Source organism: Nerophis lumbriciformis, linkage group LG03 (genome assembly GCF_033978685.3).
Source record: "Nerophis lumbriciformis linkage group LG03, RoL_Nlum_v2.1, whole genome shotgun sequence".
Taxonomy (NCBI): domain Eukaryota; kingdom Metazoa; phylum Chordata; class Actinopteri; order Syngnathiformes; family Syngnathidae; genus Nerophis; species Nerophis lumbriciformis.
The window spans coordinates 53,111,066-53,137,350 of NC_084550.2; the positions used below are offsets into that span (position 1 = coordinate 53,111,066).

General features: G+C 39.3%; 2 protein-coding genes across 4 annotated transcripts in view; both read left to right on the forward strand.

Moving 5' to 3' along the window:
* The window catches only part of tmem51b (transmembrane protein 51b), a 30,535-nt gene extending 23,163 nt beyond the window's left edge, over window positions 1-7,372 (forward strand). For all 3 annotated transcript variants that reach the window (XM_061929467.2, XM_061929452.2, XM_061929459.2), the window contains exons 2-3: window positions 2,076-2,514; window positions 6,254-7,372. In XM_061929467.2, coding sequence (XP_061785451.2) covers window positions 2,090-2,514; window positions 6,254-6,707 — 879 coding nt within the window. In that variant the 5' untranslated portion in view covers window positions 2,076-2,089 and the 3' untranslated portion in view covers window positions 6,708-7,372. The remainder of the gene's footprint in view (window positions 1-2,075; window positions 2,515-6,253) is intronic.
* A 3,152-nt stretch (window positions 7,373-10,524) lies between these two features.
* The window catches only part of skib (v-ski avian sarcoma viral oncogene homolog b), a 110,875-nt gene continuing 95,114 nt past the window's right edge, over window positions 10,525-26,285 (forward strand). Inside the window, exon 1 of the mRNA XM_061939240.2 lies at window positions 10,525-11,757. Coding sequence (XP_061795224.2) covers window positions 10,885-11,757 — 873 coding nt within the window. The 5' untranslated portion in view covers window positions 10,525-10,884. The remainder of the gene's footprint in view (window positions 11,758-26,285) is intronic.

Genomic DNA, 26,285 nt, shown 5'->3' on the forward strand with positions numbered 1-26,285 from the left:
TAGGCCAGACTTGTAAAATCAAGGCACAATAATTTAAAAATAAAGACAACTTAAAATTGTTTTTCTTTGTTTAAAAATAGACCAAACACATTATTATTATTATTATTATTATTTTTTTTTTAACACTTACATGTTGCGGTTAATAGTATTCTATCTTGATTTTTCGTTATTTGTACTTTCTGGATAAATGGTGTGATAATGTTCATCAGCCATATAAATGGAATTGAGTCTCACATAGTTTTAATATGCTCCCATTGGTGATCATTTTAAACCAAGCAGAAGATTAAATGAATAATCAAAATCAAATTACAGGATGTTGTTAATGTACATTCAATCAATTGATTGATTGAATGTACTTAACTCATTTTCCTCAACTGATGTACTAACATGTTTTTTTCTGAACATACGTAGCATCATCTGCAACAACACTTGTGAATTTAGACCCATTTCATTAATCACACATGAAGTTAGAAGGGGATACATATTATTTCAGCATATTTTGGGGTAGAAATGTCACAGGTTACATTGCCAACATCTTTGACAATCAAGGCATGAACCTAACAATCCACATTATGAGTACTATCACTTAGGGCTGGGCGATATATCGATATACTCTATATATCGCGGGTTTGTCTCTGTGCGATATAGAAAATGACTATATCGTGATATTCCAGTATACGTTCTCACGCAGTTGCTTTTAGCTCTGGGCATTACACTACAGGCGTTTCTCACTCTTTCTTGTCTCCTTCTCACAGAGACATGAAATAAGCTCACCTTCTTACATACGTCACATACGTATACGCCCTCGCGGAGCAGAGAGGTAGCGGCATGAGTAACATTAGCTGTGGTGCGAGTGGTAATACGAGAGAAAGAAGGTGTGAATCTGGTAACAAATGAAGGAAGAATTAATTCCCAAGAAAAACAGCACGGGGTCCATCGTCTGGCCTTGGTTTGGCTTCAAGTGGGAATATGTCAGACAACCGTAATTTGTCAAGTGTGGGGCAAAAGCGTTGCTACAAAAAGTAGCATTACTGCTAATATGTAGCATCATTTGAAAAGTTACCTGCTAGAGAATGAAGAGTGCTTGAAACTCCGCATGTCAACATCTCCGGTCGGTGGCCCAAGCAACCATTTCCAGATCAACACCATATGAAACAAATAGTCAACAACAGAAGAAGATAACGTCCGCAGGAACCTATCACATAGCGAAGGACATACACTATTTGATTTGTTATTATGCAACTCATTTTTATTTGACAGGTATTGAAATATCTTCTGTGACATCATGCACAAAAGGGCACTTTATTTGTTTTAAACTATTGTAGTGGCGTTCTGTACAAAAAGTGCACTTTAATTTAGTGTTGTTTTGATATGTCATCTTAGAGACATCATGCACAAAAGTGCACTAATAGCTTGTTTTAAAATGTCTCTGACAATCTTGCACTTTCTGTTTTGAAATGACATGAATGTTTGTGCCACTGTTTAATAACTGTTTAATTAATACACTTTTGGTAAATTGACTTAGTTGTGATTTCCCTCTCTGCATGAAAGTTTAAAATGAGCATATATTAACGCAGTATGAACAAGAATGTTTTAATGTCGACACATAGAATCATCATACTGCTGTGATTATATGCATCAAGTGTTCATTCAAGGCTAAGGCAAAATATCGAGATACATATCGTGTATCGTGACATGGCCTAAAAATATCGAGATATTAAAAAAGGGCCATATCGCCCAGCCCTACTATCACTAATAAGCAGCGCAAGTACGTGGTGTCCAAACACGGAAGTGTTGCCACGTAGCTTCGCCCCCTCTGAAGTCATGCGCGCTCTAGCGGCAGGGGATACAAATAATTGCTATTGCGACATGCAGTGGGCATATTTAGAACAGCTGTTTCTTTCATTCAAAAATTTCAGCTCATTTTCATACCTAGCAAACTCATCTCATAGACCCGTCCGGATAAAACCTGTTCGCGGGCTGTATGTTTGACTCCCTTGATCGAAATGCGAACAAGGTGTGTATATTGGTATAGTTTGTGTTGTGTTGACACATCTATCATTGTCTTTGTGCAGAGTGTCCTGCAGGGATGTGTTCCAGTCGGGGTATTTGCGGCAGCGACGAGCGCCCTCGCAACAGATCCACCAGCTCAGAGAGCAGTGGTTCGGGGGCTCATTATGCCCTGTGCGCCCTGGGAGTGGGCCTCATCGCCCTTGGCGTGGTCATGATTGTGTGGACGGTGATACCCATCGACGGCGAGTCGTCCGGCGGCTCCACCAACTCGTCCGGCAACTCCACGACAGAAGGCATCGACGACAACGTAGAAGAAGAAGAGGGAGCGATCTCCAAGTCTTCGTCGGTTGCCATGGTGCTGGTGGGCGTGGGCCTCATCATTCTGCTTTTGTCCATTTTCCTCGGCGTTAGAAGCAAGCGGAGAGCTCGTCAGAGCACAGACCAGCCAGCAGCAGGAACATCTGCTTTCCTGGAGCATGTGGGGGGCGAGCAGGCAGAGCCGTAAGTCTGATTTGTTTTTCATATCATCAATTTCCTGGATGTATTGAGTTAGAAATCAACAAAACTTCCAGAGAGAATACAACTATTGCCAAGCTCAATGAGACCTTTTTCTGAATTGTTTCTTACAACTTTTATCCACATGGATTTGTAAAATAAGCCATGGGATCTAATAGTTCTGGACTTTATTAAAAGTGCTGTTTGCAGCCTTTATGCGGCTGCCGAGAGCATGTTAACTTTCAGAGGGTTGTAAGTAGCGCTGCAACTAACGATTACCGTATTTTTCGGACTATAAGTCGCAGTTTTTTTCATAGTTTGGCCGGGAGTGCGACTTATACTCAGGAGCGACTTATGTGTGAAATTATTAACACATTACCGTAAAATATCAAATATTATTTAGCTCATTCACGTAAGAGACTAGACGTATAAGATTTCATGGGATTTAGCGATTAGGAGTGACAGATTGTTTGGTAAACGTATAGCATGTTTTATATGTTAGTTATTTGAATGACTCTTACCATAATATGTTAAGTTAACATACCAGGCACGTTCTCAGTTGGTCATTTATGCCTCATATAACGTACACTTATTCAGCCTGTTGTTTACTATTCTTTTATTTATTTTAAATTGCCTTTCAAATGTCTATTCTTGGTGTTGGGTTTTATCAAATAAATTTCCCCCAAAAATGCGACTTATATATGTTTTTTTCCTTCTTTATTATGCATTTTCGTCCGGTGCGACTTATACTCCGGAGCGACTTATACTTAGAAAAATACGGTAATTTGATAATCGATTAATCTGTCGATTATTACTTCGATTTATAGATTAATATTCGGATAAAAGAGACAAACTACATTTCTATCCTTTCAAGTATTTTATTGGAAAAAAACAGCATACTGGCACCATACTTATTTTGATTATTGTTTCTCAGCTGTTTGTACATGTTGCAGTTTATAAATAAAGGTTTATAAAAAATAATAATTAAAAAATAAATAAATAAAATAAAATTGCCTCTGCGCATGCGCATAGCATAGATCCAACGAATCGATGACTAAATTAATCGCCAACTATTTTTATAATCGATTTTAATCGATTTATTAGATTAGTTGTTGCAGCCCTAGTTGTAAGTAGGGCTGGGCGATATGGACAAAAAAGTATATCTCGATATATTTTTTACTTAAACTCTATATTCGATATATATCTCGATATATTTTCCGGTGAAAATATTTATGTAAAGATATTCATTTTTGAGCGAGATTCACTAAAATTGAAGTGAATGACAACGGTACTGAAAACAGTCAGAGGCACTTTTATTAACCCAGTAAGTCAAGATGAGCATTAACAGCACAGAAAATAAACTCTTTAAGTAGCACAGAATTACATAAATAAAATAGAAAAACAAGGAATGTATAAATAAAATAGAAACATATTTTTTCTACATAAGATAAATAACATAGCTGTGCAATTAATACAAAATGTATCAAACTCGGATGAAAAATACATTTGCAGGCAGGCACTTTTTAAGTCCCAGTCGTCGATGTAATGGACTGTCACACACGTACGGTTCTGTGGTCCTACTAGAACACATGTCTGTGGTCAGTGCCAAGTAAGTGACTTGACTTAATTGTGCGACTATTATCTACTTTGTTTCAAAATGATTCAACGTCAAAATATAAACAGTAGAAATAATGAACCAATTGTCAGCTACTGTCTTGTTGTAAAACACCAATGAAAATGAAATGTAACATTTGGACAGGCTATACTGTAGCAAAAGTCATCACATGTCCACAATCATGTTTGTTCTTAAATGTGTCTTCCATGTTTGATTTGGGTTTACATGGTAAACGACGTCAACAGCTTCCAAAAACAATTTGAAATGTGGACTCGTCAGACCACAGAACACTTTTCCACTTTGCATCAGTCCATCTTAGATGGGTGTTGTTGATAAATGGCTTTCACTTTGCATAGTAGAGTTTTAACTTGCACTTACAGATGTAGCGACCAACTGTAGTTACTGACAGTGGTTTTCTGAAGTGTTCCTGAGCCCATGTGGTGATATCCTTTACATATTGATGTCACTTTTTGATGCAGTACCGCCTGAGGGATTGAAGGTCCGTGATATCATCGCTTACGTGCAGTGATTTCTCCAGATTCTCTGAACCTTTTGATGATATTATGGACCATAGATGGTGAAATCCCTAAATTCCTTGCAATAGCTGGTTGAGAAATGTTGTTCTTAAACTGTTCGACAATTTGCTCACACATTTCTTCACAAAGTGGTGACCCTCGCCCCATCCTTGTTTGTGAATAAAAGAACCATCCGGACTGTTATAGGCGCAAAGTGCAGAAGCCAGCATCTGTGATGGTATGGGGGTGTATTAGTGCCCAAGACATGGGTAACTTACACATCTGTGAAGGCACCATTAATGCTGAAAGGTACATACAAGTTTTGGAGCAACATTTGTTGCCATCCAAGCAATGCTGTGATGGACGCCCCTGCTTATTTCAGCAAGACAATGCCAAGCCACGTGTTACAACAGCTTGGCTTCATAGTAAAAAAGTGCAGGTACTAGACTGGCCTGCCTGTAGTCCAGACCTGTCTCCCGTTGAAAATGTGTGGCGCAATATGAAGCCTAAAATACCACAACGGAGACCCCGGACTGTTGAACAACTTAAGCTGTACACCAAGCAAGAATGGGAAAGAATTCCACCTGAAAAGCTTCAAAAATTGGTCTCAGTTCCCAAACGTTAAAAGGAAAGGCCATGTAACACAGTGGTAAAAATGCCCCTGTGCCAACTTTTTTGCGATGCGTTGCTGCCTTGTTTTTGCAGTCAATTCAATTGAATACAAGTTGAAAAGGATTTACAAATCATTGTATTCTGTTTTTATTTACAAATTACACAACGTGCCAACTTCACTGGTTTTGGGTTTTGTATTATACATATATATGTATGTATATGCGCATGTATGTGTGTGGGTATACTGTGTATATACATACATACATACGTACGTGTGTGTGTGTGTGTGTGTGTGTGTATATATATATATATATATATATTTTTTTTTATCCGCCTATTTATTTATTTTAAACCTTAGATGTTTTTATTCATTTTATTAACCAATTTTTTGATCGATTTTTTTAATTTAATTTAACCAAATTTATACAGCACTTTGGGGCATCTTGAGCTGTTGTATAAAGGTGTTTTATAAATAAACTTTGACCTAATATAAAATACAACCCAAATTTAAAAACCTTCAATAAAATCCTAACCCTACATTAAATCCCAAATTAGAACCCCGATTTTAATAATATAACCCTTAATTTGAAAACCTCACCCTGGAATGAAAGCATGTTTTGAAAACCTAATCTACTATGGAATTCTAGTTTCAAATCTTAATCTCAAATAAAACAAAATAATTTCAAATCCTAATCTACAATAAACCCCTAATTTAAATAAAACTCTAACCCTACAACAAAATTAATCTGAAGTACTAATCTACAATAAAACACTAATTTGAAACTAATACATAACCCTAATTAGAAACCTTAATTTAAAATAAAAATATAATTTGAAACCCTAATCCAACAATGAAATAATAATTTAAAAACCTAATCCTACAATAAAACACTAATTTCGAACCCTAACACTAATTTGAATCCCTAACCTGGGAATAAAACCCAAATGTGAAGCCTGACCAGGCCTGCAATGAAACTCTAAGGTTTTGTCACGTTCTTCCCAGAGCACCAGATCCAGCTTCTTTCAACGTTCCGACCTATGACGAGGTGGTCGGCAGCAATGACTACCCCGTCCGCCACAGCAACCTTCGCCAAAGCAACACCCACCTACCCTCCTACGAGGACATCATAGCAGCCGTGGAGAACGAGGGGGCGGAGCCCAACAACCGCCCCGCAGAGGACACGCCTCTGAACGAGTCCGCACCCCCCGAAGCGCAAACAGCCGGCGTCGCAGAGCCCCAGGCCGACGCATCGGCGCGTCAGCCCAGTCTGCCGACACGCACCACCAGCCGGGCCAGTCGCTTACTGCGCCCCCTGCGGGTGAGGAGGATTAAGTCGGACAAACTCCACCTAAAGGACTTCCGCATCCAAATCCGCAGCCCCACGCACAACCCAGTGACCATCGAGCCCATCACGCCACCGCCGCAGTACGAAAACCAGGCGCCCGAATTAGGTTAGTACCCCCCGCCCCCCCTCCAGAAGCAGTTATCTCTGGATGGACTCGTGTGGGAAGCCAATTTTCAAAGGTCACTGCAAAGCAGATGTGACCATTGGCACATTAGATGTGTTGCCATGTGTCACCAATCCAAGCAGCCTTCTCCATTTAAAAAAACAACAAACGCTTTCATTTACTTTAAGATGTAAATGAGTCGTGTGCGGGTATTGGAGGGCAAAAAGGGAATTCATTTGCGTGCTGGCAAACCTCAGTGAAGACGATGCAATGAAATGTCGTCTGTGTGTTGTTTTGGAATCAGCTTTTAAACGGTTTTGTGTGTCCTAAAGTTATAAGGTCGTCTTGTCGGTGCGGGATGAAAAATGAGTTAAATATCACATGTAGGGTAAAGGTTAAATCATTTTTTAAAGCATCTTGTATTGATTGTTAGGAATGGATACTTTTCGTTTTATTTGATTGTTTTATGTTTGTGTTGTGCAACACCCAAAAAGAGCTTGGCCCCGCATGTCACGTCACAATAGTTAGCTGCATGTTCTCAACCACTGTGATGCATTTGTCTCATCGTTTTAAGATAATAAATCCTGCAAGTTTGACATGTATTTATGCTCAGGAATTTATGTATATTTTATGGTCTGATAATAAAATATACAGTATCTGTAGTTTTATTTTATATTGCACTCTTATTTAAAATGCATGGAACTGTTTGTTAGGATGTGGCGTCATCTAGTGGTGACTTTTAGCATAAACCCAGACTTATTTTTCTATTATTAGGGCTGCTTTATTAATTTTAGTCACTTGAAATCCTAACAGATTTAAATTTATTGGGTTTCCAGTTCTCTGTCAAATGTAGGTTTTTACATCAAGGTTAGTGTTTGAAATTTTACAAAGTGACCTTTTTCAAATGTGGGTTACAGTTTCCTTGGAGGGAACACATTTTCAGATGAGGTTCTCAATTTAAAAAAAAAAAAAAAAAAAAAATTAATCAGGGTTTGAGTTAACAGTTATGGTTCTTAAATTAGGCTTTTCTAATTAGGATTTTTTTTTTTTACTTTAGAATTAGGATTTGCACTGGGTTTAGGGTTTTCAATTAGGGTTCAAACACACCCTAGCGCTGGTATGAAACCTTAGTTAGGGTTTCATATAGTTTTTTTAAGGTCAAAATTTGGTTTACACTCCGATTGGGTTTCAATTAGGGTTTGAGTTTAAAATTCAGATTTACAGGTTTACACTTAGTTTAGTGTTAAATTAAGTTTGGGTTTTTAAAATGAGGCTTTTCAATTACGGTTCAAAATAATCCTACCGCTGGTATGAAACCCTCATCAAGGTTTCAAATTTAGATTTTTTAAATCCGGGTTACCGGTCAGGATTTGGTTTCAAAATTAGTTAGGGTTTCAATTAGGGTTTGAGTTTAGAATTCGGATTTAATGGTTTACACTCGGATTAGTGTTAAATTAGGTTTGTGTTTTCAAATTAGGCTTTTCAATTTGGGTTCAAAATAATTCTACCGCTGGTATGAAACCCTAGTCAAGGTTTCAAATTGAGATTTTTTAAAATCCGGGTTTAAGATCAAAATTAGGGTTTACACTAGAATTTGCTTTCAAATTAGGCTTTTCTAAATAGAGTTTGAAACTAGGATTTCCTGCGATGAGGTGGCAACTTGTCCAGGGTGTACACCGCCTTCCGCCCGATTGTAGCTGAAATAGGCTCCAGCGCCCCCTGCGACCCCGAAGGGAATAAGCGGTAGAAAATGCATAGATGGAACTAGGATTTCCCGCTTATACGTAAGGTTGTATTTTTTCTTCACTACTGTGTGTGACTTGAGCATTCAGGAGTAAGACTATCCAGGGCTAGCTGCAGTGCGCTTAAACCACCACCAGGTAGCATCTGTGAGCAGATAATACTGCATCATCTCTTTCTCCTTCGGACTTATCAGGTTGGTGGTTTAGAATTTGGATTTTCATTTAGGGTTTGCACTTGGGTCAGGGTTTCTAATTAGGGTTTCCAATTAGGCTTTTCATTAGAGTTAGAGCTCCCTAGTACGAAACCCTACCTGGAAACCCTTGTAGCAGGGGTGTCAAAGTAATTTTAGATTGGGGCCACATGGAGAAAAATCTACTCCCGAGTGGCCCGGACTGGTAAAATCACGGCACGATAACTTAAAAATAAAGACAACTTCAGATTGTTTTCTTTGTTTAAAAATAGAACAAGCACATTCTAAAAATGTACAAATCATAACGTTGTTGGGTTTGTTTGTTTTTTACACTTACATGTTGCGGTTAATAATAACTCAGGCCCGCGGGATGAGTTTGCCAAGTATAAAATTGAACCTGAAATTTTTGAATGAAAGAAACTGCTCTTCTAAATGTGTCCACTGGATGTCACAATAGCAATAATTTGCATCTTTGTAGATGATGCTACATATGCACAAAATAAACCACATGATGTTAGTACATCAGTCGAGGAAAATTATCAGACTACATAAATAACATACTCTAATTAGATTTTGATAAAAAAAATTATCTTGATAGATTGAAAATTAACACCAATGAGTTGACTGGTGAACATTATCACATGATTTATTCAGAAAATATAAATAACGACAAATACATTTTTAACCGCAACCACATTTTGATTTTTACAATTTCAGAATGAGCTTGTTCTATTTTTAAACACAGAAAACAATCTGAAGTTGTCTTTATTTTTAAGTTATCGTGCCGTGATTTTACCAGTCCGGCCCACTTGGTAGTAGATTTTTCTCCATGTGGCCCCCCCGATCTAAAATGACTTTGACACCCCTGGTCAGGGGCGCCGCTAGGGATTTTGGGCCCCATGAAAAGAATCTTTACAGGGCCCCCAACACAGTGTCATTATTTTTTCTGTATTATAATTTCATCATCATTAGGGGCCTCTCTGGGCCCCCCTCCATCATGGGCCCCTGGAATCCGTCTCCTTTACCCCCCCTTTTCGGCGCCCCTGGTATATATACTTTGTCATTATTTATATTTTCTGAATAAATGATGTGATAATTCTAAATTAAATTCTACTCCCCTCACCTCCCAGGGGGTGAACAAGGGGATGGGTCAAATGCAGAGGACAAATTTCACCACACCTAGTGTGTGTGTGTGACAATCATTGGTACTTTAGCTTTAACTTAACTTAAATGTGTTAATTTACAATCTATCAAGATAAATTATATCAATATCAAATTACAGTATGTTATTTATGTAGTTTGATAATTTTCCATGTGTTTTTTTTTGTACATATGGAGCATAATCTACAAAGATACAAGGAATTGCTATGGCGACATCCAGTGGACACATTTAGAACAGCAGTTTATTTCATTCAAAAATTCAAGTAAATTTATATACCAGCAAACTCATCCCGCGGGCCGGATAAAACCTGTTCGCGGGCCCTACGTTTGACACCCCTGCCTTAGAGGATTTCAAGTTATTTATACGTGGGAAAAAGTACTGCACCTAATGTAAGTACAAATAATATTCTTGCAGGGACACTCGTGTACATAAAAGTGGGTTTGGAAGTTAAACACTTAAATCATTTTATATTCATTCATGTTTACTTTTAACAACATTGGAAGGTTTTTTTTTTTTTTTTTTTCAATCCAACATATTTTCCTTCTAAGGTCGCCTCATTTCGGAAGGATCCTTTTTTTTTTTTTTTTTTTTTCCTGTGCAGCTGCCATGTAGCGGAGGGAGGCGCCGCGGTCTGCTGGAAGAGCCGAGCCCGGGGAGTCAGTCACATTCCTGGCTGGGATTCAATGACTGAAGCAGACACAAACAAACAGAGAGAGAGAGAGAGCGGAGGTAGACTGGGAGAAGGGAGAGAGAGAGAGAGAGAGAGTCCACGCCAGACTGGGTGGCACATTTCGGACGCACATTAGGAGTGCGTAAAACCGCTTGGAACGCGTAAAAACAACAATCCCCACTCGTGTTCGACTTTTCTTCTTTTTTTTTTTCCAGAATTGTGGGAGTGTTGGAAGTAGTTCGTAATCCCTTCCTTTCTGAATGGACTCTCCGGGAAGAGACGCTGGTCCTGGTCCGGGGACGCTGGCTGGCTGGCGGCGTGGAAATGCGTGTTGGTAGCGAGAGCGAGCACGACACCGATAACGACGCAACCTCGACTTGTTTAGTGTTTTAGTTTTTTGGTTCCCCCCCCCTAACAAAGATGGAGGTGGGCAGTTTTCATCCCCACCCGGGACTTCAGCAAACTCTGAAGCAGTTCCACCTGAGCTCCATGCGCTCCCTCAGCGGGCCGGCGGCGTTCTCCGCCCGCTGGCACCAGGAGTCGCCCTTCAAGGACGCGGAGATGGTGCTCTCGCTGCCGCCGCCGGTCATGTCCGGGCCGCTCTTCATCCCCTCCGACCGCTCCACGGAGCGCTGCGAGACGGTGCTGGAGCGCGAGCCCGTCTCCTGCTTCGTGGTGGGCGGCGAGAAGCGGCTGTGTCTGCCGCAGATCCTCAACAGCGTGCTGCGGGACTTCTCCCTGCAGCAGATCAACTCGGTGTGCGACGACCTGCACATTTACTGCTCGCGGTGCACGGCGGAGCAGCTGGAGATCCTGAAGGTGGTGGGCATCCTGCCCTTCTCCGCGCCCTCCTGCGGCCTCATCACGCAGACGGACGCCGAGCGGCTGTGCAACGCGCTCATCTACGGAGGCTCGTACCCGCCGCGCTGCGACAAGGAGCGCGGCTCCTTCGAGCTGGAGCGCACCGAGAAGAGCTTCCGGGTCTACCACGAGTGCTTCGGTCGGTGCAAGGGCTTGTTCGTGCCGGAGCTCTACTCCAACCCCGGCGCCGCCTGCGTGCAGTGCCTGGACTGCAGGCTCATGTTCCCGCCGCGCAAGTTCGTGGTGCACAGCCACAAGCGGCTGGAGAACCGGACCGTGCACTGGGGCTTCGACTCGGCCAACTGGCGGGCCTACGTGCTCCTCGACCCGGACTACGGCGACACGGAGGAGAAGGCGAGCCTGGAGCAGCTGCTCGGGGACTTAAAGGGGAAATACGACCTGAGCGGCAAGCTGGGCAGGAAGTCGTGCAGAGTAAGTTTGCTTTTTTTTTAATTATCAACTTTTGTCGCCACACAATGCAAGAGTCCGCTTTAAAAACGCTGCTTTGTCGTGAAACTTTATACCAGTGCTTCTCAAACTCTTGGCTCTCCGAGTAGTAGCATAGTAGGCCTAAGTCAGGGGTCGGCAATGTTGAAAGAGCCATATCCATCCATCCATCCATCCATTTTCTACCGCTTATTCCCTTTGGGGTCGCGGGGGGCGCTGGAGCCTATCTCAGCTACAATCGGGCGGAAGGCGGGGTACACCCTGGACAAGTCGCCACCTCATCGCAGGGCCAACACGGATAGACAGACATCTCTCACACTCACATTCACACACTAGGGCCAATTTTGGACCAAAAATACAAAAAACAAATCTGTCTGGAGTCCCAAAAAGTAAAAAGCCTTAAGTATTAGTGTTGTCCCCATACCAATATTTTGGTACCGGTATCAAAATTATTTCGACACTTTTCGGTATTTTTCTAAATAATGGGGACCACAAAAAAATTGCATTACTGGCTTTATTTGAACAAAAAAATCTTACGATTCAATAAACCAACAACCAACAATAAAATACAGTAGCATAGTAGGCCTAAGTCAGGGGCCGGCAATGTTGAAAGAGCCATATTGGACCAAAAATACAAAAAACAAATCTGTCTGGAGTCACAAAAAGTAAAAAGCCTTAAGTGAGTATTAGTGTTGTCCCAATACCAAAATTATTTTGATACTTTTCGGTACTTTTCTAAATAAAGTTGACCACAAAAAATGGCATTATTTGCTTTATTTTAACAAAAAATCTTAGGGTACATTAAACATATGTTTCTTATTGCAATTTAGTCCTTAAATAAAATAGTGAACATACAAGACAACTTGTCTTTTAGTAGTAAGTAAGCAAACAAAGACTCCTAATTTGTCTGCTGATATTTTCCATTCTATTATTTTGTCAAAATTATTAAGGACTGTGTCTTCTCTCCGTCAGTCATGTTGTAATTTTTAATTAATTAACTTTTGTCGCCACACAATGCAAGAGTCCGCTTTAAAAACGCTGCTTAGTCGTGAAACTTTATACCAGTGCTTCTCAAACTCTTGGCTCTCCAAGTAGTAGCATAGTAGGCCTAAGTCAGGGGTCGGCAATGTTGAAATAGCCATATCATCCATCCATTTTCTACCGCTTGTCCCTTTCGGGGTTGCGGGGGGTGCTGTAGCCCATCTCAGCTGCACATGGGCGGAAGGCGGGGTACACCCCGGACAAGTCGCTACCTCATCGCAGGGCCAACACAGATAGAGAGACTACACTCACATTCACACACTAGGGCCAATTTTGGACCAAAAATCCATCCATCCATCCATTTTCTACCGCTTATTCCCTTTGGGGTCACGGGGGGTGCTGGAGCCTATCTCAGCTACAATCGGGCGGAAGGCGGGGTACACCCTGGACAAGTCGCTATCACAGATAGACAGGCAACATTCACACTCACATTCACACACTAGGGCCAATTTAGTGTTGCCAATCAACCTATCCCCAGGTGCATGTTTTTGGAGGTGGGAGGAAGCCGGAGTACCCGGAGGGAACCCACGCAGTCACGGGGAGAACATGCAAACTCCACACAGAAAGATCCCGAGGCCGGGATTGAACTCACGACTTCTCAGGACCTTCGTATAAAGTAAAAAGCCCTAAGTATTAGTGTTGTCCCGATACCAATATTTCGACACTTTTCGGTACTTTTCTAAATAATGGGGACCACAAAAAAATTGCATTACTGGCTTTATTTGAACAAAAAAATCTTACGATACAATAAACCAACAACCAACAATAAAATACAGTAGCATAGTAGGCCTAAGTCAGGGGCCGGCAATGTTGAAAGAGCCATATTGGACCAAAAATACAAAAAACAAATGTCTGGAGTCACAAAAAGTAAAAAAGCTTAAGTATTAGTGTTGTCCTGATACCAATATTTTGGTACCGGTACCAAAATTATTTTGATACTTTTTGGTACTTTTCTAAATAAAGTTGACCACAAAAAATTGCATTATTGGCTTTATTTTAACAAAAAAATCTTAGGGTACATTAAACATGTTTCAAGTTTGTCCTTAAATAAAATAGTGAACATACAAGACAACTTGTCTTTTAGTAGTAAGTAAACAAACAAAAGCTCCTAATTAGTCTGGTGACATATGCAGTAACATATTGGGTCATTTATCATTCTATTATTCTGTCAAAATTAGTAGTATCGACTTGATACGCTATTGTACTTGGTATCATTACAGTAGATGGGGACTTAAAGGGAAAATATGACTTGAGCGGCAAGCTTGGCAGGAAGTCGTGCAGAGTAAGTTTGCTTTTTTATCAACTTTGTCGTAACACAATGCAAGACTTTGTTTTCACGAGCTTAGTCATGAAACATTATACCAGTGGTTCTCAAACACTTGGCTCTCCAAATACCACCATCTCAAAACACTTTTAAGTTGAGGTACAAACAATTGTTTGGAGTACTCTTATGTCAAAACACTCTTCAGTTGAGATACAACTGTGTATTATAATTCAATAATTGTTTCGAGTACTCATATGTCAAAACACTTTTAAGTTGAGATACAACTGTATGTAGTAATTTAATAATTGTTTGGAGCGCTCTTATCTTAAAACAGTCTTAAGTTGAGGTACAACTGTGTATAATAATAAAAAAATAGTTTGGAGTTATTTTATCTCAAAACACTATTAAGTTGAGATACAACTGTATATAATAATTCAAAAATGTTTAAAGTGCTCTTGTCTCAAAACACTTATAAGTTTCGGTCCAAATAACTGTTTGGAGTGCTCTTATCTCAAAACACTCTTAAGTTGAGGTACAACCATACATAATAATTCAATAATTGTTAGGATTACTCTTATGTCAAAACACTTAAGTTGAGGTACAACTTTATACAATATTTAAATAATTGTTTGGCGTGCTCTTATCTGAAAACACTCTTAAATTGAGGTTCAACTCTTAATAATAATTGAATAATTGTGACAAGCGGTAGAAAATAGATGGATGGATGTTGGGAGTGCTCTTATCTCAAAACACTCTTAAGTTGGGGTACAACTGTGTAATATATTTAAATAATTGTTTGGAGTGCTCTTATCTGAAAACACTCTTAAATTGAGGTACAACTCTTAATAATAATTGAATAATTGTGACAAGCGGTAGAAAATAGATGAATGGATTTTGGGAGTGCTCTTACCTCAAAACATTCCTAAGTTGAGGTACAACTGTATACAATATTTAAATAATTGTTTGGCGTGCTCTTATCTGAAAACACTCTTAAATTGAGGTACAACTCTTAATAATAATTGAATAATTGTGACAAGCGGTAGAAAATAGATGGATGGATGTTCTGAGGGCTCTTATCTCAAAACACTCTTAAGTTGAGGTGCAACTGTATACAATATTTAAATAATTGTTTGGCGTGCTCTTATCTGAAAACACTCTTAAATTGAGGTACAACTCTTAATAATAATTGAATAATTGTGACAAGCGGTAGAAAATAGATGGATGGATGTTGGGAGTGCTCTTATCTCAAAACACTCTTAAGTTGAGGTACAACTGTTTATAATATTTAAATAATTGTTTGGAGTGCTCTTATCTGAAAACACTCTTAAATTGAGGTACAACTCTTAATAATAATTGAATAATTGTGACAAGCGGTAGAAAATAGATGGATGGATGTTGGGAGTGCTCTTATCTCAAAACACTCTTAAGTTGAGGTACAACTGTATATAATATTTAAATAATTGTTTGGAGTGCTCTTATCTGAAAACACTCTTAAATTGAGGTACAACTCTTAATAATAATTGAATAATTGTGACAAGCGGTAGAAAATAGATGGATGGATGTTGGGAGGGCTCTTATCTCAAAACACTCTTAAGTTGAGGTACAACTGTATATAATATTAGAATAATTGTTTGAGTGCTCTTATCTTAAAACACTCTTAAATTGAGGTACAACTCTTAATAATAATTGAATAATTGTGACAAGCGGTAGAAAATAGATGGATGGATGTTGGGAGTGCTCTTATCTCAAAACACTCTTAAGTTGAGGTACAACTGTATATAATATTTAAATAATTGTTTGGAGTGCTCTTATCTGAAAACACTCTTAAATTGAGGTACAACTCTTAATAATAATTGAATAATTGTGACAAGCGGTAGAAAATAGATGGATGGATGTTGGGAGTGCTCTTATCTCAAAACACTCTTAAGTTGAGGTACAACTGTTAATAATAATTGAATAATTGTTTGGAGTGCTCTTATCTCAAAACACACTTAAGTTGAGGTACAGCTGTATATAATAATTCAATAATTGTTTGGAGTGCATGAGAAAACGTTTCTATTTTTGACTGCATGGTCATTTCACGAGTTCTCAAGGACTTTGCACAACAGAACCAATGTTGTAAAACCTTACTGCATGTGGACCACACACCTGACAACTATAGGAGACTTGGTGCTTATGCAAAGTACTCTACTGTACTGTACTGTACTGTACATGCTACACTTGCAAGACAAGACTTGCCTTTCAAAACGTTCAATTTTGATTGACACTTCCTTGGAGGTAATTCTTTTGAACAACGTGCCTCTTATTGTTGTTGTAGTTTGGAATGCGTCATACTGAGAGCTGTTGGTAATACTTGGAATACCTCACTAAAATATTAGAAACACGCTGTTAAAAGGTAAAAAAAAAAACAAAAAAAACTCAATATACAGTATATAACAATTTATTAAAAACACAACTCTCTTTGTTGTTATAAAGCAGGGGTGTCCAAACTTTTCGACTTGGGGGCCGAATTAGGCTAAAACAAAATTGGCCAGGAGCCGAAAACCGACTGCTAGTAAAGTAACTATATATATATATATATATATATATATATATATATATATATATATATATATATATATATATATATATATATATATATATATATGTACCGTATTTTTCGGACTATAAGTCACAGTTTTTTTTATAGTTTATAGTTTGGCCGGGCTCCAGTGCAACTTATATGGTTTTTTTCCTTCTTTATTATGCATTTTCGGCAGGTGCGACTTATACTCCGGTGCGACTTATACTCCGAAAAATACGGTATATATATATATATATATATATATATATATATATATATATATATATATATATATATATATATATATATATATATATATATATATATATATATCCATCCCATCCATTTTTTACCGCTTATTCCCTTCGGGGTCGCGGGGGTCGCTGGAGCCTATCTCAGCTACAATCGGGCGGAAGGCGGGGTACACCCTGGACAAGTCGCCACCTCATCGCAGGGCCAACACAGATATATATATGTGTATATATATATATATATATATATATATATATATATATATATATATATATATATATATATATATATATATATATATATATGTCTTAATAAGGTTATCCAAAAAATAGTGCTCGATACCGTAGTAGAGCGCAATATATGTATGTGTGGGGAAAAAAAATCACAAGACTATTTCATCTCTACAGGCCTGTTTCATGAGGGGGGTACCCTCAATCGTCAGGAGATTATATATATATACATATAGACAGATATATATATATATATATATATATATATATATATATATATATATATATATATATATATATCTGTCTATATATATATATATATATATATACAGTACAGGTCAAAAGTTTGGACACACCTTCTCCTCGTTCAATGTGTTTTCTTTATTTTCATGACTATTTACATTGTAGATTGTCACTGAAGGCATCAAAACTATGAATGAACACATGTGGAGTTATGTACTTAACAAAAAAAATGTAAATAGTTAAAAACATGTTTCATATTATAGTTTCTTCAAAATAGCCACCCTTCGCTCTGATTACTGTTTCGCACACTCTTAGCATTCTCTCGATGAGCTTCAAGAGGTAGTCACCTGAAATGGTTTTCACTTCACAGGTGTGCCTTATCAGGAATTTTTTGCTTCATCAATTTCCTAAAGTTGTGTAATCAATGAGAAATATCAAGCAGTCAAAATGCGCCAAAACATGGATACGTTTGCATTTTCCCTACACGCATTGTCATATATTTAAATGGGTGTAATTTCTAATTGTTTATGGTGATTGGACTTTTTTTTTTGTAATATCCACAAAGTTCAGTCAGCAGGTTGTGTTATGTGTGACCATGTGTGTTGACTTTTTGCATTGGTTGCATTCTTTTATTTATTTATTGCGCCATGAGTGGGGAAGGTCTTTTGTATTGGGTCATACAAGTAAAGGCTGTGGTAAAATCATATCAAGGCATATTTCATGATCATTGAGCTGATTAATTTACGTCTACCACGATATGTTGGTAAGTTTACAACAATCAGATTGACAGATATTAAATATCAATTTGGAAACAGCCCGTGGGTTAGATTCCTTAACTGCACAACACAGCACTAATAGAACCAATGTTGTAATAGGGCTACGGGTAAGCTGCTGAGCCAGCATTAATAATTTATTTGCAAGCAACAGCGTGGAAAGTGTGACAGGCTTTAGTTTCACGACAGCTGAAACAACATTTCAAACCGCATGCAGAGGTAGATAAAGCTACTAAAGGCTCACTCTTTCATGAATCTTTAAATGCAGCTGCTGCTATTTTGTTGTTGTTATTTTGATTGACACTATGGTGGAGGTTGTCTACTGGTCAATATGTTTATTCATGTGTTTGCAGTTTGCACTGCATCACACTGAGAGCTGTTCCTAATACAGGGTTTGTACGGGGTGCTTAAAAACCTTGAAAATGCTTACATTTTAATGTTGCGTTTTCAAAGTTTGAAAAATGCTTGAATTTTGGGTGAAGTGCTTGTAAATGCTTGGAAATGTTCATCATATTTCTCGGCAGTCTGACTCGATAGGCTAAATATAAAATGGAAAAAAAATCAAATAAGTTTCCTTAAAAATGAAAGGTACACACTTGATCTGTTGGCTTTGCACAAGCCCTTACATTAGGTTGTTGTCATGCCAGATACGGCTCTGTGTCGCCCCCGAGAGGACAGTGGTGCATCGCTCCATGTCGTTTTAATGAACGTTGGATGGAAAATGACAAATGCAAACTTTGTATAAAACGTGGATCAAATCCACGTGTAGCCTGCCGCAAAGTATGCAAAAAGGAAATCCAGCTTTTCGCAATGGGAGAGTCGGCTCTCTCGAGTCATATGAAAGGTAAACCACAGACATTACAAGTTAACTAACGTTAGCTAAAGTTTAGTTTTCTAACCTTTTGGTACATGCTAGACCAGTGGTTCTTAACCTTGTCGGAGGTACCGAACCCCACCAGTTTCATATGCGCATTCACCGAACCCTTCTTTAGTGAAAAATAAAATGTTTTTTTTTTCAAATTCAAGACAAAGTTATATGTTTTTGGTAACACTTTAGTATGGGTAACATATTCTAAGTAACAAAGACTTAATTTAGAGTTTTTTGGACACTAGGGGAACATATTCTAAGTAGCAAAGACTTAATTTAGAGTTATTCGGTTAGGTTTGGTTTTCCATGAATTCGGGTATTACCATTTAGTGGTCAATTGTACGGAATATGTACTGTACTGTGCAATCTACTAATAAAAGTTTCAATCAATCAATCAATCAGAGTTAGGGTTAGAGGGTTAGGGCCAGGGTTAGAGGGTTAGGGTTATAATGAGGCCATTCCCTTAATAATGACTAGTTAAGAGCCAATATGTTACTAATTTGCACGTTAATAAGCAACTAATTAATGGTGAATATGTTCCCCATACTAAAGTGTTGCCATGTTTTTATACTGGTGCACAAAATGAACCGTGCATGAACATCACCTTGTTCAAAGAACAAAACCAAAACAGTGCATAAACTCACAACAAATTACACACCTGCTGTGGGTCCTACTCAGTGGCCTAGTGGTTAGAGTGTACCTGAGATCGGTAGGTTGTAAGTTCAAACCCCGGCCGAGTCATACCAAAGACTATAAAAATGGGACCCATTACCTCCCTGCTTGGCACTCAGCATCAAGGGTTGGAATTGGGGGTTAAATCACCAAAAATTATTCCCGGGCGCGGCCCCGCTGCTGCCCACTGCTCCCCTCACCTCCCAGGGGGTGATCAAGGGGATGGGTCAAATGCAGAGGACAAATTTCACCACACCTAGTGTGTCTGACAATCATTGGTACTTTAACTTTAACTTTAACTTTAACTTTAACTTTAAATCAGTCTGACTTCTGCTGTTGCCGTATCCTTAATACGCCGATAGGGAGAAGTTTTTATTTACACGATGAGTCGGGTGTGTCTTGACCTCCACCTGAGCCCGACTCACCGAACCCCTAGGGCAGGGGTCGGCAACCCGCGGCTCCGGAGCCGCATGCGGCTCTTTGATCACTCTGATGCGGCTCAGCAGCTTACTTGCTGAACCCCCCAATTTTCCCGTGAGACTTCCGGATTTCAGTGCCTCTCGCAGAAAACTCCCGGGATTAATATTCACCCTTACAGCTATAATAAGGGCGTGCCATGATGGTACAACATTTGGCGCTTTCTACAATCTACATTAACAGCGTGCCAGCCCAACACTTGTTATACAATATACATCTTCTGCTTGCACACGTATGTGACAGCAAGGCATACTTTGTCAACAGCCACACAGGTTACACTGACGGTGGTCATGTAAAACAACTTTAACACTCTTACTAATAATGCGCCACACTTTGAACCAAAACCAAACAAGAATGACAAACACATTTCGGGAGAACATCTGCACCTTAAAACAACATAAACACAACAGAACAAACACCCAGAATCCCATGCAGCCCTGACTCTTCCGGGCTACATTATACACCCCTGCTACCACCAAACCCCGCCCCCACCCCAACCCTGCTCCCTCACACATCAACCCCCCCTCTCTGTGCGTCAGTTGAGGTGGGCGGGGTTTGGTAGCGGAGTGTATAATGAATCCCAGAAGAGTTAGGGCTGCATGGGATTCTGGGTATTTGTCCTGTTGTGTTTATGTTGTGTTACTGTGCAGATGTTCTCCCGAAATGTGTTTGTCATTCTTGTTTGGTGTGGGTTCACAGTGTGGCGCATTATTAGTAAGAGTGTTATAGTTTTTTTTTTATACCGCCACCGTCAGTGTAACCTGTGTGGTTGTTGACCAAGTATGCCTTGCTGTCATTTGTGTGAGCAAGTGGAAATACCGTACAACGTGTGGCTGATCAGGCACGCTGGTTGTAGTAGGTGCTATATGCTGTACCATCACGGCATGCATGACGTTGACAAGCGCCATACATTTAAAGCCCGCGTGCCGTACCAGCTTTCAAAATTCCATATAAAGGTGTGGGCAGCGTGTCTGAGACCCCTAGTTTATACATAGCGCAAAGCAAAAATAAAACTTTGTGTGCAGTGTTAATTCATTTAAAATTTCAAAAAAAAATTGCGGCTCCCATTGTTTTCTATAATTTGCGAAACTGGTCAAAATGGCTCTTTGACTGGTAAAGGTTGCCGACCCCTGGTCTAGGGTTCGATCGAACCCAGGTTAAGAACCACTGTGCTAGACCTAAACTGTGAGATTGGCGCTAGATTACATGTTAATTACGGACAGTTACTGGAAAAACTGGAAAAATGATCTTGAAAGTCCTTAAAAAGTGCTTGAATTTGGCCATGGAAAAAGTGTACTACTTTGATGACCTCATTTAGCAACGCTGGAGTCAAAATATTTTTCCCCCAAATATTGGTGAAAGTGCAGAACATGCATGGTCCAGGTGCCTGGTGCCGTACGTCGTGTAAGTCTTGTTTGGATTTCCCAGGTGTACCTAATGTTCTGGCCGTCGAATGAGGCGTGGGACAGGGACAGATCGTGGTTCCGGTGGGACAAAATGCGTGTGTGTGGCGTCCTTGCGTGGGTCAGCGTGGACGTCGGCGCCGCGGACAAAAAGGGCCCGAAAGAGTGGCTCGGTTGTTGCTCGGTCACAGAGAGCAGTTGTTGTGTGGGACTCTGCTAATGAGTGGACATCTCCGTGCGCGGCATCATCATCACCGTCGGTGCCAGGAGATGTCTCATACATACTGTAGGGGGGAGACGTTCAGAAGCAAACGGAGAGAAGTTTCGATCTGAGCTGCTTTGCAGGGTTTTGGAGGCAAGCTTAATTATTACGATCTAGCATCCTTAGCCAGTATTCACTTGCATTGTCTGTGTACTGTATATATTGTGTATATACTACTGCACTATATGCAATTATGACTTCACTCTCTGTTGTTTACATTCTCTTGCAACCTCCGTGGCAGCCCGTTTAGGCAGAAAATCCCACATGTTTGCATTGCTGCTGCTTTACACTGCTTTACAACATCATTTGAACTTCATTTTATTGGGATTGTTATTGTTTTGGCACTGCTGAGTTGGTTAAACAACAGTAAGTGTGACTTTCACAGCAACAGGTACGTAGCGCACGCAGAGGCAGATAAAGCTGCTGGATGTCGACCGACTAACAGCTGCAACATCAGGAGGTTGCTGACAGCCACGCCTGTTAACCCTGATGTTTCTAATCTGGCGCTAATTAGAGGTTCTTGGTTGTTTGCTTTTGTAGACCACGCGCACCCGGCGACCGTAAACTATTGAGTAAAAAGCGGTAATCTGAGCACTTGGCGCTGATCTTTGCTCTGTCCACTTTTTGTAAAGAAGAGAAGGAATTTAACTAAATTTTTTAAATTAATCATGATCACTTAATAGTTTTTAACTATTACGGATTGTAAAAATGTGGTTAAAACAACAGCAAAGAGAGCATTTTAACATGATCAATCAATAATCGCTTCCCTATTATGGTTAACTGACAAAATAAAAACAAAAAATGTAAAAGAAATGATACTATGTAAGCTCGACAGTTGACTAAATATATAAACAAATATATTTATAAATTAATTACTAATAATAATTTGTAATTTTCTTAAAATTAATACAATTTAGATTTGAATGTAATTGTCTTTTTAGATATTGAGTTTAATTGTATTCAATTGGTATTTAATTTCAATTATTATTATTCTAAGACAATTTTATGGGAAAAATAAAAATGTAATTTAATTTAATGGCTTACGTCCTGATTTTTTAAAATTTGGTTTAATAAAAAAAATACTAATTTAATTTAATGACTGATGGCTTTTGGTCCTGTTTTTTTTTATATTCAGTTTAATAAAACAAATTAAACATTTAATTGAATTTAATGACTGGTAGCGTTGGTCCTGCTTTTTTTATATTCAGTTTAATATAACAAAATAAACATTTATTTTAATTGAATTTAATAACTGATTGCTCACGTCCTGATTTTTTTAAATTTGGTTTAATTAAAAAAATACTACTTTAACTTAATGACTGATGGCTTTGGTCCTGCGTTTTATATTCACTTTAATAAAACAAAATAAACATTAAATTGAATTTAATTATTGATGGCTTATGTGCTTTTTTTATGTTCAGTTAAATAAAACTAAATAAACATTACATTTAATTTAATTTAATGGCTGACGGCTTATGTTCTGATTAAAAAAAAAAAAATTGTTTAATTAAAAAAAAAAGGCTGACTTCATTTAACATAAAACACTGGGGTCTTCAAAGTGCGGCCCGGGGGCCATTTGCTGATGCAGCTAATATTTTAATGTCTTGCAGCACATACTATAAAAAAAACGATCACAAAAAAAATAATAGAAAGTGGAATAAAATAGCAAACAGGTGTAAGGTAATGAAAAAAAGTTGAGACGTTGATGCTAAAAACACAATCAGAATCAGAATCAGAAATACTTTAATAATCCCCGAGGGGAAATTAAGATTTTCAGCACGATCCCATTCAAAAGATGAGAAAGAGGTAAACGCTGGGTAGGTGGGGCTGAGAAAAAAAAAATTAAATCTAAGCCTGGCCCAAGGAAAAAAAACCTCATGGCCATAGCACACATAAACATGTGTGTAAGAGGGAAACATCAAAGAACACAAAGGACATTAAAAGCTAATTAAGATCTGATGCAACCGCCCACTTCAACACACAGCCACAAAAGTAAAACAACAACAACAAAAAAATACATATACGCTGTGGTGGCCTCTGTGGTGTTCCACGTCATCGTCTGCTGGGGTGGGGGGAGCATGGCCAGAGACAGGAGCAGACCCAACAAAGCAACCAAGAGAGCGGACTCAACCCTCGGCCGCCCACCGACTCTCGGCCAGTGTCCAGTCAGCATGGATGAGCGAGAATGCGTCTTAGGAGACCGAGGTGTCCGATAGCAGAGACCCAGCAGCTGGTCTCCATGGCCAAAAGGCTGCCGGGAGGTAGATCCAAAAGTTCACAAAACAGACTAATTTCTCAAATCTTGATATTGTATTTGTTTAAAAAATGAACAATATCAAAAAGGCCCCAGTATCCTTTACATTTTTCTGTGTTCTGCCCTCAGCGGAACAAGTTTGACTTACATCTTTACAACTCGGTGGAATTTCAATGGCAGCCCATTTAGGCAGCGAAGTGGCTAATAAGGCCTGAATGAACAGCACCCTCTGCTGGTCGCAGGCAAATAGCGACAACACAACCTTGTTTTCGTCCACAACATGATTGAATCCGTGCACTAGTTGTGTGTCGACCCAAGAAGAAGGTGAACACGACCCTGCCGGCCTCTCGGTGTGTGTGTGTGTGATACACACATGAGTGTGTTGGAGGTGTGGGGGGGAGTGGGTCAGTGCGTGTTGGCTGTGGTTCAGTGTCAGTCGTGTCCCACTTAGCAGACAGACATTCTCCAGGGGGAGCCGCACACCAGCGCTCTCCATACATCAAGCTGACAGGCCAAGCTGCTCAAAGGCCAGACGGGGCTCGCACACCAAGCTCGGCCCGGCTTAAGCCGCCCTAACAAAAAAAAAAAAAAACTTGACGTTATCAGTCAGGCTTTCAGCGTTTGACTAATATTGTCTCTTCAGGCTTGATTGGATCAAGATGTCATTGATCAGTGTCTATTGGGGGAGCATCTGCTTCCAATCATCATCAATAATATCAGTCGTCGTATGAATAGCATTACATCGCTCATATTTGGACGTCAACTATTGAATTATTGAATGGGGTTTAAATATTCCAGTCATGGTATAAGGAAATACAAACTCTTATTTTCCCTATGTTCAGAGAGGCTGAGGGTGTGTGCGTGTGCGTGTGTGTGTGTGTGTGTGTGTGTGTGTGTGTGTGTGTGTGTGTGTGTGTGTGTGTGTGTGATCTTGTATTTCTACCCTTCTTGAGACATCAACAAGGAAAAGTACCTTCCATATGAGGACCGGCGAACAAGTTAGGACCGAAATCATGGTCCCAACACAGAAAACCATTGCATCTAATAGAGCGCCAAATACTAGAGTCCGTGAACATTGCTCCAAAGTGGGGATACAAAAGTGTGTGTGTGTGTGTGTGTGTGTGTGTGTTCTTGTATTTTTTACCCTTCTTGTGTGTGTGTTCTTGTATTTCTACCCTTCTTGAGACAACAAGGAAAAGTACCTTTATATATGAGAACCGGTTAACAAGTTAGGACCGAAATCATGGTCCCAATACGGAAAACCATTGCATCTAATAGAGCTCCAAATACCAGAGTCCGTGAACATTGCTCCAAAGTCGGGATACAAAGGTGTGTGTATGTGTTCTTGTATTTCTACCCTTCTTGAGACATCAACAAGGAAAAGTACCTTTCATATGAGAACCGGTGAACAAGTTAGGACCGAAATCATGGTCCCAATACGGAAAACAATTGCATCTAATAAAGAATGTCTCATTTGCACCCTTGGTGGTGAAATCTATCAAATTTAGGGTGGTCCCAAAAAGGAGGGATTTTTCAAATTGACTCTGTTGCAAGTCTTGTGTATTCTTTGTAACTTGTTTGTGTGTGCTATGGCTATTGAGGGTTTTTTTCTTGGTCTCAGTCTGGACCCCGTCCCTGGGAGTCTAGCCTTAGACGGAATATTTTTTTATTCATCCCCCCCACCCCCACCAATGTTTACCTGTTTCCCGCCTTCTTAAGGGGCGCCGGAAGTTGGCTGACCCGTCAGCGGTCCTGTTCTGTCTCCCTGTAATGTTTGTCTGCCCTTGAGTGGCCCTGTGCTGAAAACTGTGTGTCGGTTTTATAAGTGCTCCCCCTCTGGTCAACATATGTAATAACAAGTGCGTGTAAGAAATTGCAATGCGCCCCCTTTGGCCAAAATTAATTTAAAAAAAAAAAATTAAAAATAAAAAAATAAAAATAAAATATATATATATATATATATATATATATATATATGTACATACTGTAATAACTTGAAGTAATTAATGAACATTAACAAACCAATTCCAAAAAAAAAATTAAATAAACACAAATTTTACCTTTTTTATATTTGCATAGTATGTATACATCATTAATGTTGTAACTACAAATCTTTATATATCTAGAAAGGGTGGTCCTAATGAGAGCATTTTTCAGAGGTCTCAAGAAGGTAACGAATACAAGAATGTGTGTGTGTGTGTGTGTGTGTGT